The sequence below is a fragment of the Pelmatolapia mariae genome, linkage group LG4, assembly GCF_036321145.2.
Source record: "Pelmatolapia mariae isolate MD_Pm_ZW linkage group LG4, Pm_UMD_F_2, whole genome shotgun sequence".
Classification (NCBI taxonomy): Eukaryota; Metazoa; Chordata; class Actinopteri; order Cichliformes; family Cichlidae; genus Pelmatolapia; species Pelmatolapia mariae.
Window position 1 is genome coordinate 10,165,296 of NC_086230.1, and position 18,193 is coordinate 10,183,488.

At 41.6% G+C, this 18,193-nt stretch overlaps 2 protein-coding genes across 2 annotated transcripts; both read right to left on the reverse strand.

Annotated features, from left to right (window-relative positions):
- Nucleotides 1-7: 7 nt before the first annotated feature.
- Nucleotides 8-1,909, reverse strand: ndufa6 (NADH:ubiquinone oxidoreductase subunit A6). The gene is made up of 3 exons (XM_063471382.1): nucleotides 1,749-1,909; nucleotides 400-515; nucleotides 8-234 (listed from the first exon to the last, which is right to left on the reverse strand). Exons 1-3 carry the CDS (start codon nucleotides 1,885-1,887, stop codon nucleotides 103-105), a joined length of 387 nt encoding a protein of 128 aa, XP_063327452.1. The 5' UTR covers nucleotides 1,888-1,909; the 3' UTR covers nucleotides 8-102.
- Nucleotides 1,910-2,858: 949 nt separating this feature from the next.
- On the reverse strand, nucleotides 2,859-15,931 carry triobpb (TRIO and F-actin binding protein b). The gene is made up of 12 exons (XM_063471384.1): nucleotides 15,308-15,931; nucleotides 12,910-12,966; nucleotides 11,656-11,724; nucleotides 10,958-11,047; nucleotides 10,589-10,698; nucleotides 9,201-9,630; nucleotides 8,351-8,588; nucleotides 7,858-7,969; nucleotides 6,912-7,071; nucleotides 6,672-6,773; nucleotides 5,815-5,901; nucleotides 2,859-4,505 (listed from the first exon to the last, which is right to left on the reverse strand). The coding sequence occupies exons 1-12, from the start codon at nucleotides 15,311-15,313 to the stop codon at nucleotides 4,344-4,346; spliced, it is 1,623 nt and encodes a 540-aa protein (XP_063327454.1). The 5' UTR covers nucleotides 15,314-15,931; the 3' UTR covers nucleotides 2,859-4,343.
- Between the last annotated feature and the right edge of the window lie 2,262 nt (nucleotides 15,932-18,193).

Sequence of the window (18,193 nt, forward strand, 5' to 3'; positions counted from 1 at the left end):
AGATAGGTGATTGTTAAGTGTATATTTACAATAAAGAGGAACATCTGTCAAATTGGACACAACCAAAAAACAGGTCACAGGGCAGGCCGAGAGCTGTACAGTTCATTGGTCGTGTCCCCGGTAGAATTTGGACAGGAAGTCGGTGGGGCGAGGTTCTTCAGACTCGTAGAAATAACGCATTATGTGGGTCTTCTGCTTCCAGACGTGGATCGTTTCCTGAAGTTCCATTTTCCCCTTTAAATAGCACACACACACGAAAGCGGAGAATACCTCAACACACCGTGAAGTAAACAACTCAGTGTGGCTCTAAGTTAGATTTAATCAGCAATCAGAGCCCTAAGAGACACCGCCTCGAGAAAAATCATATTTCCTGTTTCTTGTCACAGGTGCTGCTTTTACCTTAATGACCAACATGTCGATCACACGGGGGTCGGTGACGTGCTTGTTCTTGTCAAAAATCTCCCTAACTTTGTCTCTTCCTTGGCGTGTTGTGATGTCCAGCTGAAACATTGCGACTGCAGAGAAACAGACACAAACCGAGAGCCATTTTGGTTCTGCTACACACACTTTATCCAGAACATCATTCCTAAATGTTACTATTACAGCTGCGTGAATTAAATCAATCTACAGCGGCTATTTGAAAAAAATTGTCCTGCAAAGTTGCCACTCATTATCATCATTATGCCATATTTGTTTTGGTACATCAGATCGGAGGTCTACAGCACAGTCAGAAAGAAAAGGACCCATCAGCATTTGGGTGTTAAACATAAGGAAATCACTGTCGGTTTTTAATTGATTAATTGATTTTGAAGAGGTAAATAGTAATAATAACGTAATAAAATGCACTGTAAACAGAAAGCAAAATAGAAAAAAAAAAAACATGTTGCAAGGAATAAATCTATACACCGAACAATTTACATGTTCGAAAAGGTCTAGGATGAAGTACACATTTATTTAACCCTACTCCCTTAATGCTATTTAATAATTTACTCATCAGTGTTCCTCGATATAACATGTAATCAGACAATATACATGATTAACTATGTACTAGTCTGCACATAAAACAATATATATTTCCCCAACCATTGTTTTAATTCCAAACTTGTACTGTTCCGCATTTTTACTCCGCATATGGATATAGGAAAATTGTTCTTTTAAAAATCCGAAGATTTAATGTACCCCTTAAATAAACCTCTTAAAGGATCTGAGGGGTAACCGTGTAAGTAACCACCTGCTAGGAGCCAAAACAAAGTGAATTCTGAACATGGAATTCTTGCTAACTACGGGTGTTACGAGGCTGCTTTACATATTATATTCAATAAAATAACAGGTCTTCTGTAAGCATGAACCCACACAACAATGTAACACGAATATATGCACCTCTTTTCTTTTTAATCGATTCTTTATTTTTGTATGATTTTAAGTTAAAATGTGTGGACATAAAGTACAGAGTACATAATCTTCGATGCAGCCTCATCTGCCTGGAGCCCAAAATGAACGCTAGCTAGAGTCAGTATTTAAAGGTTGCTTTGAAGTCATGAACTTCCCTTTACAGTTTAGATTAAACGGAAACATCACCATCTCTATCTGACACAAGAGAGGACGGAGTCTTTAAAACATTGTTGTCATATTCAGGTTCCTCTGTGCTAGCAGCTAATGTTAATTATTCTGCACCGCTCCATAGACGCGACCTTGACGCTCGCCTCGCTTCTTCCACACCGTTTACTCGCAACAGGGGGCACACGTACCTGTGTTGGGGACCTCCCGGTACCATGCTCGGTATAACTCCCGGACTCGGCGCTTAGCCTCGTCCAAATCACGGCTAAAAATCGGTTTAACGACTTTAGCAGCACCAGCTGCCGTCCGGGTCGCCGCTGTGGACGCCATAACTGCTACTGCTGCTGTTTTCCGGTTTCATTAAATTAGTGCTGAAAGCGCTCTGCTGCCACCTAGAGGTACGGCTGGTTCAAGGCACCGTTCACAAAATGAAGGGAACGCTTCATTACAGAATAACACAAAATTTGTTAAACTTCAGGGATATCAACCTGTCCAGTTAAGAAGCAGAAACCACTGTGGATCCGTTTCACCTGCTTTGGTGGAAAGAAAAGTAACAACAGGTCAAACTGGACTGCCAACAGCAAGACAACCTCCTAAAAGATGGTTTTACAGGTCATTCCCAGAGGCTCTTGCTGTCCCCCCCCCCCCCAAAAAAAAACCCCTGATTTTTCTCATGCTAGTATTATGTTGTGAGACCTGCAGTCCAGAGAGTCCATTTCATTCAGGATGGGACATGAAGGAGATATTAGGTAGTCTAAGGAGCTTGGAAAGAAAAGCGTCTGGACTTCTTTAAGTTGCTTGAAGACATTTCACCTCTCATCCGAGAAGCTTGTTCAGTTCTCATGCGAGATATTAGGTAACAGGCCCAAGAACCAGGACCAGGCCTGCTACTGGTGTGATACCCAAAGAAAGGCATCACACCAGCATCAGGACGACTACCATTGCTCTATAAAATGACCTACAGCTGACAACTCGTGTCCATATTTCTGACCAAATTGTGAGAAACAGACTGAGGGTGGCATGAAGGCCTGACAACCTTTAGTGGGACCTGTACTCACATCTCCAACACCATGCAGGGTTTTTTTTCCCTCGTTTTTAACTTTAAAAAACGTATTTCTTAGAATCTGACATCACTTTTTAACAAGATATTCAACTCTTAAACACCCAGCACTTTTGTTTTCACATCTCTAGAAAATGTCACGCTCTTGCAGACTTTATGAAATGTATCTTTACATTAGATTAAGCACAGAACTGAAAAACACAAACGTCTGCAGGTTTTGGGCGGATACAATATCGCAGAAATGAAACGTACATTATGTGCTGTTGAACGTCTTTTATTGATTGCAAAAATGTGTATTTACAAAGATGACAAAAAGGCTCTACTGTACATTAAATATGAACACGTTTTTAAAAGTTAGATCATTCTTTTTATCGTAATACATACCGTCAATACAAAAAAAAAAACTGGCTCATTGATGCAACACCTGTCATTTGCTGTGATGGTGGCACACAGTATGCCAATAATGATCAGGAGAGACTGGAGGCTTGAGAGTTCTCAGCCATGGCTTAAAACTGAGGACATCTGTGATACGGGACAACATTCATTCAACAGCCTTTAAAAGCAACCAAAGAAAGCTGAGCTGAATCTGCTTCTGTACAATCACAGATCAACTTCCAATCCAGCCCCACCCCCCTTAAACCTCCAAGGAATTAAACATTTTTTGCTGTCTTGTCCTGTTTTCATCCCAATAGAGCTTTTTGAATTTAATATTCTCAAACCCGACAGAACATCAAGCAAGTTTCCCAGTTCAAAAGAAAAAAAAATACAGCAAATACGTTTCTTAAGTACTGTGTGCCATTTTCACAAAGTAAACATGCCTCAAAAGCTGTAATACAGAAAACTGAGATGACAGCAGCTCTTCCGACCTTTGCCATCTCAGGCAGCACACAGGGCCAATGAGAAGTTTATTCATCCAAAAATTTTTAAAAAAGCTGATACAGTATGAAGTCTTTATCTACAATACCACATTTAAAAAAACAACACAAAAAAAAAAGATACTCAATAAAGCTTTCCAGTTTTCAGACCAAGTGCGCACTCATACACACCGCTTCCACTCAAAACCAACAAAAGCCAAACTTAGAAAAAAAAAAAAAAATTAAAAGTGCAATTTTGTACATTATATATGGCCCAGTGTAACGTAACCAGCTAATGGCTACTCTATGCTGCTCATTAGGCTAGAGAGAGAAGGTTGCCTTCAAAGCTTTCTGACCTTTATGAAGCCTGGTGACATGGTTTAAGCAGTAACAACGTCCAAAGAGGTAGCAGGTTGTGCTAAACTGATAGATGAAACAAGGTTTTTCCCCAGGAGACTGGGCTTCAAAGCCAGATGTGATTTTACTGCAGATTTTGTTTAGTTTTTAAATATTATTTTCAGATTTGAGTCACAGTTTTATGCATTGAAAGTACTTGGTTACTTAATGGAACAAAACTACTTGGAAAAAGGTCATACTTCAGGTTTAAATACACTCTTTTACAACTATAACCACACAATAGAAAGCCTTTCTAACAGAAAGCAATGAAGGCAAACTTCTCTCCTGTGCTCTTATTGGCAGAGTGATTAAAATTTAAGGCATTATCAAAGTCTCCACACAGCAGGGACTGTCCAGCAAAACCAGTAACCATCCTTTCTTTCTCCTAAACAACAAACAAACGAGAAAACATCTGTTCCATATCAGTCCGCACTGGTCACTATGTCTGACAGAGCTTTAGTACCAGAAGTAATCTCTCAGTGGTCCAGGCTGTTCCCCAGCTTTTGCCCCTCCTGCAGAGCAGCCATAGCCAGCTTCAAGTGCTCCTTTAGACTCTGAATCTCTCGCTCATTTCGGCCCTTCATCCCGCTCAGTTCCTCTTGCAGCTCTCCGTATCGCTTACAGGCCAGCTGTTTTTCCTGTGGAGCAGAGTGACAGAAAAGCTCTCAGGCTATCTCAGTGACATCACATCCACTGTGAAGGAAAAAAAACATCTTTGCATGTTTTAAACTAGCTAAATTACTCATGATCTGCATTTTCTATGACAATGTTGGTGTTCACCTATAGACTGTACATCAAAGATGGCAGTGCTCTTCAGATCTATAAAGTCAACACGTCTTCTACAGAGCATGGTGATTCTTTTAGTAAATTTTGGTCCTCATTTGAGTAAAGAAAAAAACCCCACCTTGGTACAAGCTGATCTGAGTAGGTACTAATGGAAAAATGGCTTTAGACCTCACTCACAAAGGCCTAGATACTGGTTGGAAACCTGTCGTTGAGGGGGAAAGACTTGTACTCCCCAGAAAACCAACCAAAGTGGTTGGTAGCTGTTGCTAGGTGAAACTGGTCACAAAGAGGGTGCTGCCAAAAACCTCACTGAGATTGTTCTGAATGACAGCAGACTGCCGCAGTCACCAAAAACTGACTTGTCTACAAATACAAGTCAGTTTTTGACTTGTATTTGTAGACAAGTCATGGAGCAGCAGTGAAACTTGAATCACCAACAGAGATTATTTGCCTTCAAACTAAAACGTGTGCTATAATAGCGATGCCATGACATGTCAAAAGGAGCTACTTTTATTGTGAAGGTGAAAAATCTCTATTTTTGATATCACTGCTGCTCAGAGAGTAGTTGGCAAGTGTTTGCAGATGAGTTGGCTTCTTCCATACAAACTGTGAGTGATCGCAGCAATCTGCTACCAACCAAAGCAATCGCATTTTTCTTGCAGCATCGTACATCTCTTTGCGACCAATTTCACCTAGTGACATCAAGCAACCTCTACATGTCAGGGGATAAATATTTTTCCCCAGAGACTGAAGGATGACAGGGATCGGTGAACAGTCTCTAAGCCTGTGTGACTGGAGCTTTTGAGTATTTCGCAGTTATCAAAGACACTAGAATGAGTGGCTGTTCAGTTTTTCCCAGTAAGAGCATTTCAGCCTGTTTTTCTTTAGCAACCAAATTTGTATTTGAATTACTGATGCGCCCTGCTAACCCAGCTAGCATTTGATTAAAAGCTCTACCGTCTCATCTGAACACACCTTGTTTCAAAACACCAAAAAGGCAACAGAGAAAATCCAAAACCTGGGGGTTAATGTTGAGCACAAGACAATGGAAGGTCACAATAACTACTTCCATCTTTTATTTACAGCCTATTGGTAAATTCATGAAAAAAAAATCCACCCCTCAAACACAAACACACACACACACACACACACACACAGTACCATGTTAAGGAACTGCAGCTCATTTCTTAGACAGCTGATCTCTTTCTGCAAGTACTGTATCTCGTTGTCTTTCATCCTGAGTAGAACCTGGGGAAAAAAAACAAAAAAATAAAAAACACTTATTGTGGGTGTTTCCTTTAAATGACAAAACAGCCTGCACTGTAATTTATGTAGTTCTAGATAAGGGCTGAAACACCACTGTCATTTACTTGAGAGGCCAAACGGTCAGGCTGAAGCATATTCTTGAATATTTCTGCAAACACTGACAGATTACCGTAGAGTCCAACTCAAACTCTGCATTCTCCAGTTGAATTTGGAGAGGTTTTTACTGCTGACATGTTTGCTGTGACCTGAATGCATAAATCATGCTAGATAATCTGCAGCTGTTACAGTGAACTATATTCACAGAGATTTATTTTTCACCCAAGGCCAAATGTACTGACGACAGAGAAATAGATTGTAGTGGAATTTCCAGCTCTCTGGACTTTACTAAAGTACTTTTTGCAAAGTCTAATCTTTGGCAATGTTCATTGTAAGCATCCACAATTTTAACAGTATAGATATGAGAGAAAATAATAAGTATAACACGTACTCATTTGAATGCCTCATGTACTGCATCAGATTGACTACAAACAGGTATCTTTATTTAGCTGAGCACAACACACCCATACAGCAGGCCATTTCTTAGGCTTGCTGACAGTTATTGTTGTTCTTCTAAACTAATGCTGCAGCTCTCAGTGCAACTTGCAGATTTTCACAACTGTTTCACGCTGGTATTGCTTAAAAAAAAAAGTCCTAGCAGATACAGAAGTGCCTGGTATGCTTTCAGTTTCAGGTATACATTAAAGAGTTGTTACCTCTAGCTCGCAGGGCATCCTGTTTTTGTTGTCCTCTGAGCCGTGATCTCTGATGGCAGATTGTATTCGTTTCATCTCCTCTGTCAAACGGGCCTTTAAGTCCTAAAGATGAAAAAATTTGGCCTTCGTGATTTCAAGTAATGGCCGTTTGTTTGTAGAAATCTGCATACACATATTTAGTTGGGGGCTGTAAAGTGAATGCATCATTCTTCCCAGCTGAGTATACTGCAGCTGACCCACCTGGTTCTCTTTCCTCAGTTGCTCCATGTCTCTCTCCTTGCGGCTGATTTCCCGTTCCCTCTCTGCGTTGTTCTGTTCAGCTCTGTTTAGCTCCAGACACTTCTGAGAGTAGCGCTCAGACAGTCCGGCCAGCTCTCTCTGCGAGGCCTGAGCTTCTGCCCTGCAGCAACACAAAGAAAACTGTGTTCACGTCGGGGCTTCAGTGAACCAAACCACTGAAACAACAACTTCAGTGCTGCCGTTTCACATCAAGTTTCTCTCTAATGTATTATACATCAGCAGCAGTTACACAAAACAATATATATTTAATATAAAAAATAGAGTTGGACAACCCCTTTTTTCACATTATGAAAATATAACTAGATTATAGTAGGTTTCCTTCGTGGTGCTTTTTTTTCTTCATGACTTGAGTATTTCCTCCTGTGGTTTTAAAACCTCTTTGCTACTTATAACCAATGACCACAAAAATAAGGAAGAGCATGCAGAGTTAAAAAATGCAGTGTAGGCAACATAGTTAAGCCCTAAAATGCAGGTTCCAGCTGCAGCCACTGAGACAGTCTGTGTCAAAGGCCTGCGGAGCTTACAAAAGAAAACTAATCCATGACCAAATTCTTCCGCATTCCTTAAGCTCCTGACAGGACCAAGAGGCGGCTGTGGTAATGGCCTTACTTCAACGAGTCTGCAAATTCAAACTTTTATTTAACAGAATACCCTTTTATGGCCACGTAGCTCCCACTCAAAAGCAAAAAGACATGTTCACATAAATTACCAATGAAGGCCGAGCTAAAAGGAAGGGTGCAGTGGAAGAGTTTAGGCCGCTTTCTGACCATTTAACAAGTAAACAGGTTATGTAATCATCTGTCATATCATCATTGTCTCCATAAGTATCAGTGTGACCCCAGTACATCTTTATGTCACTGGCAAAAACGGATCTAAAGTTACGTACTGATGCAGAGCTCGCAGAGTCTGTGAGTCCACCGCGCCGCTGCTCAGCCTCTTCACTTTCTCAACTTCTCTTTCCAGCTCCTCTTTGTGTTTCGTCTTCAAAGCCTCCATCACTGAAACACAAACTTAAGTGTTACACAACGTTTTCTGTTGTAAGTGACATTATCACACCATAACTTAACTGAGAAGGGGAAAGTTATCAAGAAAGACTGAAAGCATGTTGAAAGCACGGTGAAAACATGTTTCACAGCCTTCAACTGCATTAAAACGGAAGGATGTATATAGGTAGACGTGGCATAATACAGTAGAAATCTATTCTAATAAAAACATTCACAGGCAGGCACTGCACATTATGTCTTTTACTACAGAAAATCATGGTCATTTATAGTAATGTCAGTAAAAGTTTAAATTAAACCTGTAAAAGTTTAGTTTAACAGCGGCTATTGTTTCAGAATTTAGCAGTTAATATGTGGCTGATGTGCTTTTTGACTGACCTCGCGCTGTGTCCTGGGCCTCCTGCAGCAGCAGCCTGTCCTTCTGGGCCTCCAGGTCCTTGACTTGGCGGTCGTGTTGCTTCTGCAGCTCTTCCAGGGCCTGCCGATGAGCACGCTCCATGGCCAACAGGCTGCGGCTGCAGGGTGCCTCAGGGCCACAGCCACCCCGCACACCTCCGCCGCCACCTTCCCCTCCCTTCCGCTGTAGTTGCTCGACCTGCTGCCTCAGTGACGCCACCTGAGAGAAGAAAAAGGCGGAGGTAAAGCCTACTGAAAGCTGGTGGAGAAAGCTGACCAATGTGCCATTTTACTGCAACACACATTTGAGTCATTTCTTTCCTACAGGCAGTCCAATGACACCAACACTTACTCCAGAGCTACCTTGGGCTTGACCTTTAACCCCATTCACTGCTGAATTTATGAAGTTGGTCTAACAGGGTTTAAGTTTAAGAAAAACCATTCAACTCTCTTTATATATAAACAAAACTGTAATTCAAGATTAAATATGCTGGGATTCTCTGTGCTTATAAATCATAGTAAGGTGTGTCAGGTATAGACAGCCTTAGGATTTGGAAATGCAAACGCATTTAAAACAAAGTCCACATCACACACAGACCAAAAGCAGGCATGAGTTTCAGCAGTATTTTTCCAGTTTACTATCTGGGTCCTTCTCAATCCCACACCATCCGTTTGAATCATGTGCTTCATCTTATTTAAGATGGAAAACACTGCTGAAAAGCATCCGAAAGCAGTGGAAAACAATAAGAAGTGTTTACTTCATCCATAGCGATGAAGAGTTAATTTGCATTTTATGTCATGTGCAAATTGGAAAATCATCTCCACGCACTACCTCCCTCTGCAGCGCCTCATTGGCTGTCTGGCCGGAAGCACGTGATCCCACTGACGGTAAGGAGCTCATCTCCTTTAAGGGCATCTGTTCAAACTCGGCCCACTTCTTCTCGATTTCCTCCTCCATGCGTAGCTTTTGGTTTGATCCGGTGCCCTTCCTGGACAGCACGGCATCCCACTGGCTGCTTGTGCTCCTCTCCTCCTGCCTTTGGCTGTGCTCTCTCCCCTGCCCCTCTCCTGCTTCTCTCTGACTGGCAAGACGAAGGCTAGAAGAGGCGGGAACAGGGGATAGCTCAACGTAGTCAAACCTACGATGAGAAGATGGGGTGGAGGCCGGGACTTCTGACTGAGCTTCGCCATGGCGCGATGTCGGTCGACGAGAGGACAGCAAAACACGATCATGGGAGTTTTCCTTGTCGCTGTCGGGTAATCTAGAGAAGTTTAAAAGAAAATAAACAAAATTATACATAATGGAAAAAGAAAATCAATAAATCAAATTTAAATCAGCACAGATTAATCAGGACTGAACATTGCTCTACAGCACGAACACTCACATGAACACAGCTGCTGGTGAGTCATTACACAAGCAGAACATTAATAATCCAAATAATTAAGCTTTGACTCATTTTGAACAATCACAGCGGAAAGTGACTTGTCAGGTTGCTGGTACATGTACAGACTCTTGTGTGGTCAACAGAAAATGTCCAAGAATGTGACGCAAACCACTCTTGAATTTAGTGTAAGCTAGCACTTCAGCGCAGCCTTCTTAGATGTTGCCCTTCAAGGCAAGAGGTTGTAAGCAACACTAAGAGTTTATTAGATGTTTAGCTTTTAAATAAATCCATTTTTAAATGGTTACTATGACAAACACCTCCCACAAGTTGCTCAAGAACAAAGTAGTTTTTGAGATGTCAAAATACTTTATGTTGGACAGTGTGTGGGAGACATTTTGGGAGTTTATGGAGTTTCTTTGTAAGTCTATCTGCCTGTGATCAAGCAGAACAGTGACAAGGTATGGTATATGTATATGCAGTCCTGTGGTTTGGCCATATGTATTTCCCAGAATACCACCTCTGTTTTAACAGGTGTAACATTAAATGCCAATTATATTCTTAGTATAGCACCAGCTGCTATAATAATAAACATATTAGCGTAGCATTATAGCAGCAAGTGTGATTCGAGAATAAGAGATTCTCTTTTTTGAAACTATGTAACTATTCTGATTCTAAGAGCCACCCCTGTGTGTCTAATCATAACTACATTTTGCCATAATTACACACAAACTTATAGTTCAAAACAATATTGTCCAGACTGTATGGCATGTTTTTACCTGATAATAAACACTCTTTTTATTTTAATGTTAATGTTAACATGTCTGCTCATAATTACTGTGTGATGTCAGGAGAGCTGCTGGGCCGAATACACTTCTTTAAAACCTCTATCCAGTTCCGCCTGATCCCAGCTGTCATGGCAGACAGTATGAATACAGCCTCCCGTGTCTGAAACACAAAAGAAATATAGGTTATGGAAACAAAAAATAAAAAGAAAAATGATGTAATAGGGTTGGGATGAGGAAAAACTGAAAGAGATATACAGAGAGAAAGGTGGAAGACATACTGACAGAGATGAGAGACGTGATTAGTAAGAAAACACAGCAGGAACTGTTGAGCGGGTATGGAACTGATAAGGAAGATGAGAATGGGTGGATATAAAGATGAAAAACAGTCACAGTCTACATAAGGTGCCAAAAATAGTCACCTGTATCTGAAACCCATAGTTCTTCTCCACATCAAACTCTGATACATTGACACAGGATTTTAGGTCAATCTCTCCATCCAAGTCATCTTTCTGTACATAAAACACAGGAACATGGTTTGCATACTTCTCTTACAATTTCATATTCTCATTAAAAAAACAAAAAGCAAACTAGACTGTATATAAAAGATGGATATAACCACTATAATGTCACACACTGGTTGACCAAGTCCACTTTTAGGCCTGAAGCTGAGCATTTTCACAACCTTACAGGGGTGAACCTGACTGAAAAACCACGGCCCACCCATATGGCAGTGACATGTTGACCACAAGGTATTACCATGCTTCACTTTTTGAGTCTAATAGAACCATATTTTAGAAAGAGGACATTATACTGTATTTAATAACACTTAAAACAAGTGAGCAGGACCATTAACCCTTTAGAAAACCATTTAATGAGGTCATAAATCAAGTGAGCAGTAGTGTCATTTCTATAGACTTCTATTTCCAGCCATATGAGTCGCCCAACTGCTGCAGAATGCAAGATTAAAGCAATTCTAACATTAGCTTTTCTTTTCTGACCAATAAGCTTTGTCCATCTTTTATACAGTCTAGTTTGCTTCAATACAGCCACAAAAATTGAACTAAACAGACATAAAAAAGTGTGAAATAATTTAAAAAAGAAATAAATAAATATATACCTCCTCTGCAGTGGAGTCCCTGTAATACTTGAGTCCTGCATCAGTCAGAACAAACCAATGCTTCTTCCACTAAAGAAACAAAGACTGAATTACTGGAAGCAGCAACTGTAAAAGGCCAAATATGTAGACAAGTAAAAAATAAAATTTTCAGTCCTCTATGCAGTCCAGTTGAAAACTAAGTACTTCCTATTCGATAGCTTGTAGAACCACCTTTAGCAGGAACAATTCGAATCATTTTTTGTTTCACTTTATCAGTCTCTTACGTCTTTGTGGAGGAATTTGGCCCACTCTTCTTTACAACATTGCTTCCGTGCACTAAGGTTTGTGCACATTTTTTTATGCATAACTTTCTGAAGGTCCTGGCTGAGCTCTGAATTTTGACTGGGCAATATCAGCACCTTGATTCCTTCTTTTTCAGCCACTCTGTAGTACATTTGCTGCTGTGCTTGGGATCATTGTCCTGTTGCACGACCCAATTACATCCAAGCTTTAGCTGTCAGACAGGTGGTCTCATAAGTGACTGTAGAATACTTTGGTATGCAATAAGAGTTCATGGTTGACACAGGTGGCCAGGTCCTGTGGCTGTAAAATATGACCAAATCATCACACCTCCGCCATCGTGCTTAACAGTTGGTCTGAGGTGTTTGCGCTGATGCGCTGAGTTTGGTTTTCTTCAAACATGTCGGTGTACATTAGGCCTAAACATCTCCACTTTGGTCTCGACTGTACAAAGGATCCAACTTTGTAAACCTACGCCTAGAGCAGAAAACTACCAAAACTTCTATTTTTAGATACGCTCACACTTGCTGATGATCAATGAATCAAGGCAAACATTTGAATGGAAGTAATCAGGGTGTACTTAGTTTTTCACATGACTGCATATTCCTTTGAAAAGTCTTTTTTTCACACGGCTTGAAAACACAACAACATAACACGCCATCTAAGACTGTATCAGAATTATTATTATGTTCTATTTTTTTCAAGCGAGCCTGGTCTGAAAAAGCTGAGACAAACACGAGGGGAACAGGAAGCCTGCATGTGTGAAGCGAGAAGCTCTCTCACCCACCCAAGCGTTTCATTCAAACAGAGGACACACCTGTTATGCCTCAAGCCACCAAGCTATTAACATGATAACAAAGATAATCTGCTGCTATCGCCTTACAAACAGCCTCTCTCATTAGGAACAAGTGATGCTGGGAAGAGGCTAGGAAAGGAGAAGGAGTGACAGGAGGATATGACTTGGCTGCACTTTACCTCCCCCCTCTCGTCCAGTTTTGACATCCATCCCTTTTTGAAGTTCAGGAGGTCGGGCTGTGAAGCAGAACAAAGTCAAAGTCGGCAAAGAAAATGCAACAAAAGTTCAACGCTTTTTAACGAAGGAAGAAAAAGTGAAAGTGAACAGAAACAGAAAGAAAGAACTAGGGTGGACAAACCACACAACCCCATATTAAAGAGCGGGTAGCGTAGTATAATTACAACAAAATTTATGTTATGAGCAGCAACTACATCACTACAGGTTTATGTTATCATTGTACTTAAAGACCAGAGACTCCTGACTTATTTTGCCACAGAGGCCATAATTTGGTTTCCAGTGTGAAGAAGTGATAGGCCAAGTCAGTTAAAGCAGTGTTTATGTTACATATATTACATACTCTACTGCTTTACGTTTAACAAGATGGTAAAGCAGACAGTATTGAGCTCACTCAACAATCTATATACATCAACAGCACTGTGTTTACGTAACAGGGTGCTGCTCTATTGCACTGCAGCAGGTCTGCTTTAGCTTCAAACACGATGACAGGAAGAGGAAAACATGCGCTAGGTACCTCAAGATGAGGTGATCCCAGATTAGAAGATTAGCCAGCAGCTTCTTTTTTCTTCCTTTTTCCAAGCAATGCATTCCTGACTTGGCTTATCTCTCATTCACCAACAAGTACATTCCTCGCTTTTTAAATCTCTCTGCATTTGTCAGCTCATCTCCAACTGGCATCTCGCTCCCCACGACTTTCCACTCTTTGTTAGGACACTTTGTTCTTCTCCCATCTGTTTGCAAGTCTGTACGCTTAATATAATTTCTCTCGTCTGTCCTGTCATCTTTAACTACCCCTTTTCTGTATTTATGTTCCATTATGTACTTGCATTCTTGCAAGCCATGGTACCGCCCACTTTCTCTCTGTTTGAGACAGTTAATATATGCCACTGATCTCCTTTAATCTAACAATGATACAGTCTGATGACTCCCAACAACAGAGTATAACAGGAATAATGTAGGGAGAAACCCCAGGTTAACACGACTTTGATGTATTTGATAGATCCAACTCAGTTTCCTTTTATTCTTAATGAAATTATGTTGAGCTCTTCAACTGAGAAGCATTGTTGGGTGTAGACACACACACACACACACACATACAGTCGAGCATCATATTTAGACCTTTGTTCACTGAGCTCTTTTAATGTATTTTACTTTTTTTTCCCAGACTTATTTTTTCCCCACAGAGAGCATTTTGTTTTTTTAAATTCTGTTCCTCATTTAGGTGTAATTGCACCTTACTGTGCTATTTTCTCCTGTCACATTCTGTTTATTTTATTGAGCTACTGTATTTAAGCTCTGTTGTTATAGGTTGTGTTTAAGCAAAACAATCACACTAAACATGGCTTTAAATCCATAATGAACACTGATTGTATGCCTTGAAAAAACAAAAAAAGACAAGTCTAAAATACAACAGAAAGTTATCTGTCAAACCTAATTATAAATTATTCACATCATGTCAAAACATGCCCATGAGCAGAAACAGGAAGCAGATGGTTAACGTGGAAAAACGGGCACCTGTTAAGTAGTAAACCCTTATACTATCAGAACCGTGACCTTGCTTGAAAAGGTCATAAACTGAAGAAGGGAAAACAGTCAACTGAACAGACAACATCACTTCTTTTCATCTCCCGTTTCCTGTCACTATAAAGACGTATTGTCTGGTGAGCTTTGTCCTTAAGGTTAAACAGGTTTCACCTTTTTTTTCTTATTGTGAATGAGAGTGTCCCGGTATACAGTACACTCATTGTAAGGCCAACTCCTAAATTACTATTGTTTGGACAGCCAGTACTTCTAGGTTATCTTATTAAAAAACACCTGCCAGCTTTGCCTGGCAGTGTCTGCCTGTTTGCAACCAGAGGACATGTGTCACAGCTGGCTATAAAAAAAAATGGCACACACAGTTCAAGCTACAAGCTAGTGCCAGTTACTGTAAACAGTAGCAGTAGGGTAAAAGGGGAGGAAACTACACCACGCTTTGAAACCAGTGTCAAGTATTTCGTTTCGACAGCAGTTACTTTACTTGTTTTTCTCCATACGTTAACAAGGAACCACAAATAAAACTAAACGAATAAAAGTCACTTTTAAGCTAGCGGTAACTTCATGTACACACCCCTCGAAGTCAAACAAACGCTCGCCACATTAAAACTAGCTAGCTTTGTAAAGCTAATATACGTTAACATCTATGATAAACTGGCTAAACACTTTAACCCAACCGAGCCGTGTGAACGGCTAGTCGAAAGGCTTCGTTTGAAAAGTAATGAGGTTCAGGAAGACGTGACAAGCAGGAAAAACAAAGTGTTTTCAAAGTACAGCCGTACAGTGAAGGAGGGTGCCGCTTACCGTCATGATAACAGGATCCGGGCAGTGTGAGATAAAGACAAAAGTACTGTTACCTCACGCAAGCTTAATGAGCTATTTAAAAAAAACACCTTACTTTATCGCAGGAAAAGTTAAGATGAAACCCCGCCATTCATACTCATGTTAACCCAATCAAGCGAACCGCCAGCGTCCTGAGCACGTACCCCGCCTCGTTAAGGGGAGAGTGCGTCCATGTCGCTGCACGCGGACGAGTTTTTCGCGTTTTAAAAACAACAGCAAAAACAATTTTTCAACTTTGTGACAAGTGGAGCGGAGCTAATGTAGCGCCTCTGCCCTGCTGCCTGTTTGCTCGCTGCTCTCGCTCTCTGTCTGTCTGTCTGCCACTTCCTGGGCGGGTCCGCGAAGATCTGTTCAGAAAACAAGCCTACCACCTCCTCCTTCGCCCCCACCACCCCCCAAAAAGTGCTTGGCTATGAAAACGGGGTCCGGGGAGCTCCTGCGGGGGAGAAAGTGGGGATCCATCTGAGTCTTCCTGGAATCTCCCATGGGAAATTTTACCCTCCTTATTGACTGAAGCCACACAGGTATTCCCAACAAGATAAGATATGGAGGGGAAAAAAAGTCTGTCAATCTAAAGTCCTAGTCTGCAAATACAAAATCCTGACATTCCCTCGCATAGGCAAGCTTTCTCTTCTAAACTCTCAAAAAAGACTTGCCACATTTTCCCGTCTGAAAATCTCTTGCACATAAAGTGGCACCCCCACCCTCCTCTACCAAAAGCCTCTCTTGTAGCTATTGGTTTCAGTTCAGGAATTTCAACACATGCCCCAGCAGACCACAATTGACAGAGTTCAGTCAGTGTTGTGAAATGACTGCAGGGTGTAGGTAAAACCGATAGACACGCGACTGTCAGCTGTTAAAAGGAGAATTTAAAGAGTGTAGGAACAGACACACCAGCAACCTTAACCTTAAGGTGCCGAGCACATAAAAAGCTTTTGCAGTTACAGACAGGAGCTGTGCAAACACTGGTAAATATGTGACAAAAAGGGATATTTAAATAGGCGGGACTGCAGTAAAATTAAAACAGTGGTTTTATTACGGTGAATCACAAAATACATGTGGCATATGCAAGGCGTGCAAGTGAGCAAGACTAAATATTTTTGCTGTGTAAACATACCTGCATTTGTTCTGATCTGTGATAATAACCTTTCCAAGAACTGCCCTCATCTGCTGTGGGACTGCCCGATCTCTGGAAAAGAACAGCTTGTAGTTATTAACCAAATCAATACGGGACTGAGCAAACATGTCCCATCCATAGAGGTGTTTTGTTTTTTAAAACTGATGTGTGGTATGTGGTAGATGAAGTTAGGCATTAACATATTAAGTAATATAATATATTAATAATTTAATATAACAATAAATGCCATTGCAAGGTTTTATCAGTTCCTACACCCTTCTATACCATTTGCACTCTCTGTTCCCAGTCTGCCCTGCTGCTTACTTTCAGATACCTAAATCAAGAAGCTAAAAAAAAACGTGGGTTTCTTACATCCTTTAATTAAACTGGCATGGGCCTGAGCCAGCCTACCTGTAATGAGGTGGAGGAGTGAGCTCGAGATAGATACCCAGTGCCACCACTGTGCCATTCTCTCTCAGTGTCTCCTGTATCTTCCCACTCTCTGGAGGGAAGCTTGCTCAAGGAGTGGCTGAAACAGCAGACAGGTTATTAGTGTCTCTAATTAATCCAGTTGAATGGAGTAGAAAAGGCAAAGCTGGCAAGAGAAAAAACATCTTCCAAGAAAATGTTGGCGAGTAATCATACCACTCAACAAATGCTCAGTTTAACATATGCAGCCTGGTCATAAGCCTGACCTGGCTGGCTTGAAGAGCTCCTGTCTTCGGACGGACTGCTGGTTCTGCAGCCTCCCCGCGTGGCTCGAGGCTTCGCCGTGATGGATCATTTTGACCTTCGGTACATCAGCAATCATGGCATACGCCTCCCTGTTCCGCCCTGTAGATCCCACAGAGAGCCGGCCCGACTCAGAGGACTCCATGGAGCTTTGCGAGGAGGTGTGCCTCTGCATTTGAATGGGAAGTGAAGGGCTCTCAGGATGACGGGAGGTCCTCTTGTCATTAGGAGAAGGGCAGCGGTCTTCACGGATGTTTCTACCGACACTGGATCTGTTGCTGCCTGGGCTCCTTGGTCGTTCCAAGGTGACAGCAGTGGATCTGTTGCCACTTCCACCATGTCTAGAGGGTGAAGCAGCCCGAGATAACGAGGAGCTGCGGAGGGAATGAGTTGATTCTCGCCATGAGCGTGGTGAGCGATCAGAGTTGGATTTTGTGTCAGCGTGGGTGTTTTTTCTCTGAAAGAAATGACCAGAGTCTCCATTAATGGCACTTCTGAGGACTGAGTACCCCGGGGGGTGACTGCTGTCTTTCCTAGAGGGGGAGGAGTTGCGGCTGTTTTGATTCCTGCTTTTGAAGGAACTGCTAGTTTCTGTTTTGTGTGCCAAACGTTGGTCAGAAGCATCAAAAGTTCTCCTTAAAGATGACGAGCTGTATCTATCATGACTTCTGACTGAGCTGTTAAATTCAGACTTGTGCAGCAAAGGCTGAGTAGGAGTCTCGTAACTTTTCCTCAAAGGGGGAGAGTTATGACTTTCACGACTACGGCCATGTAATGAGCTACCGGTGTCTGTTTTCTTCAGCTGATACCTGCTGGGGGTGTCATAACCCCTCCTTCCAGGAGAGGAAGAACGGCTGTCCCGACCTCGACTGCTCCTGGCAGGGCTTGATTCAGTCTTACGCAGTATGGAATGACTTGGTGTATCATGACCTCTTTTAGATGGAGACGGATGGATGGGGACTTCTTGTTCTTGATCTTTCAGCCCATTTCTAACAGAT

Bases quoted from the DNA above. Each gene is read 5' to 3' on its own strand.
- triobpb (XM_063471384.1), bottom strand. The intron at 8,589-9,200 runs GTAGTGCGTGGA...TTCTTCTCTCAG, and splicing joins ATGAGGCGCTGCAGAGGGAG to GTGGCGTCACTGAGGCAGCA. The intron at 7,072-7,857 runs GTACGTAACTTT...GTGTTGCTGCAG, and splicing joins ACTCTGCGAGCTCTGCATCA to GGCAGAAGCTCAGGCCTCGC.
- ndufa6 (XM_063471382.1), bottom strand. From the start codon at position 1,887: ATGGCGTCCACAGCGGCGACCCGGACGGCAGCTGGTGCTGCTAAAGTC. The intron at 516-1,748 runs GTACGTGTGCCC...GTTTCTCTGCAG, and splicing joins CCGGGAGGTCCCCAACACAG to TCGCAATGTTTCAGCTGGAC. The intron at 235-399 runs GTAAAAGCAGCA...TGCTATTTAAAG, and splicing joins TCGACATGTTGGTCATTAAG to GGGAAAATGGAACTTCAGGA.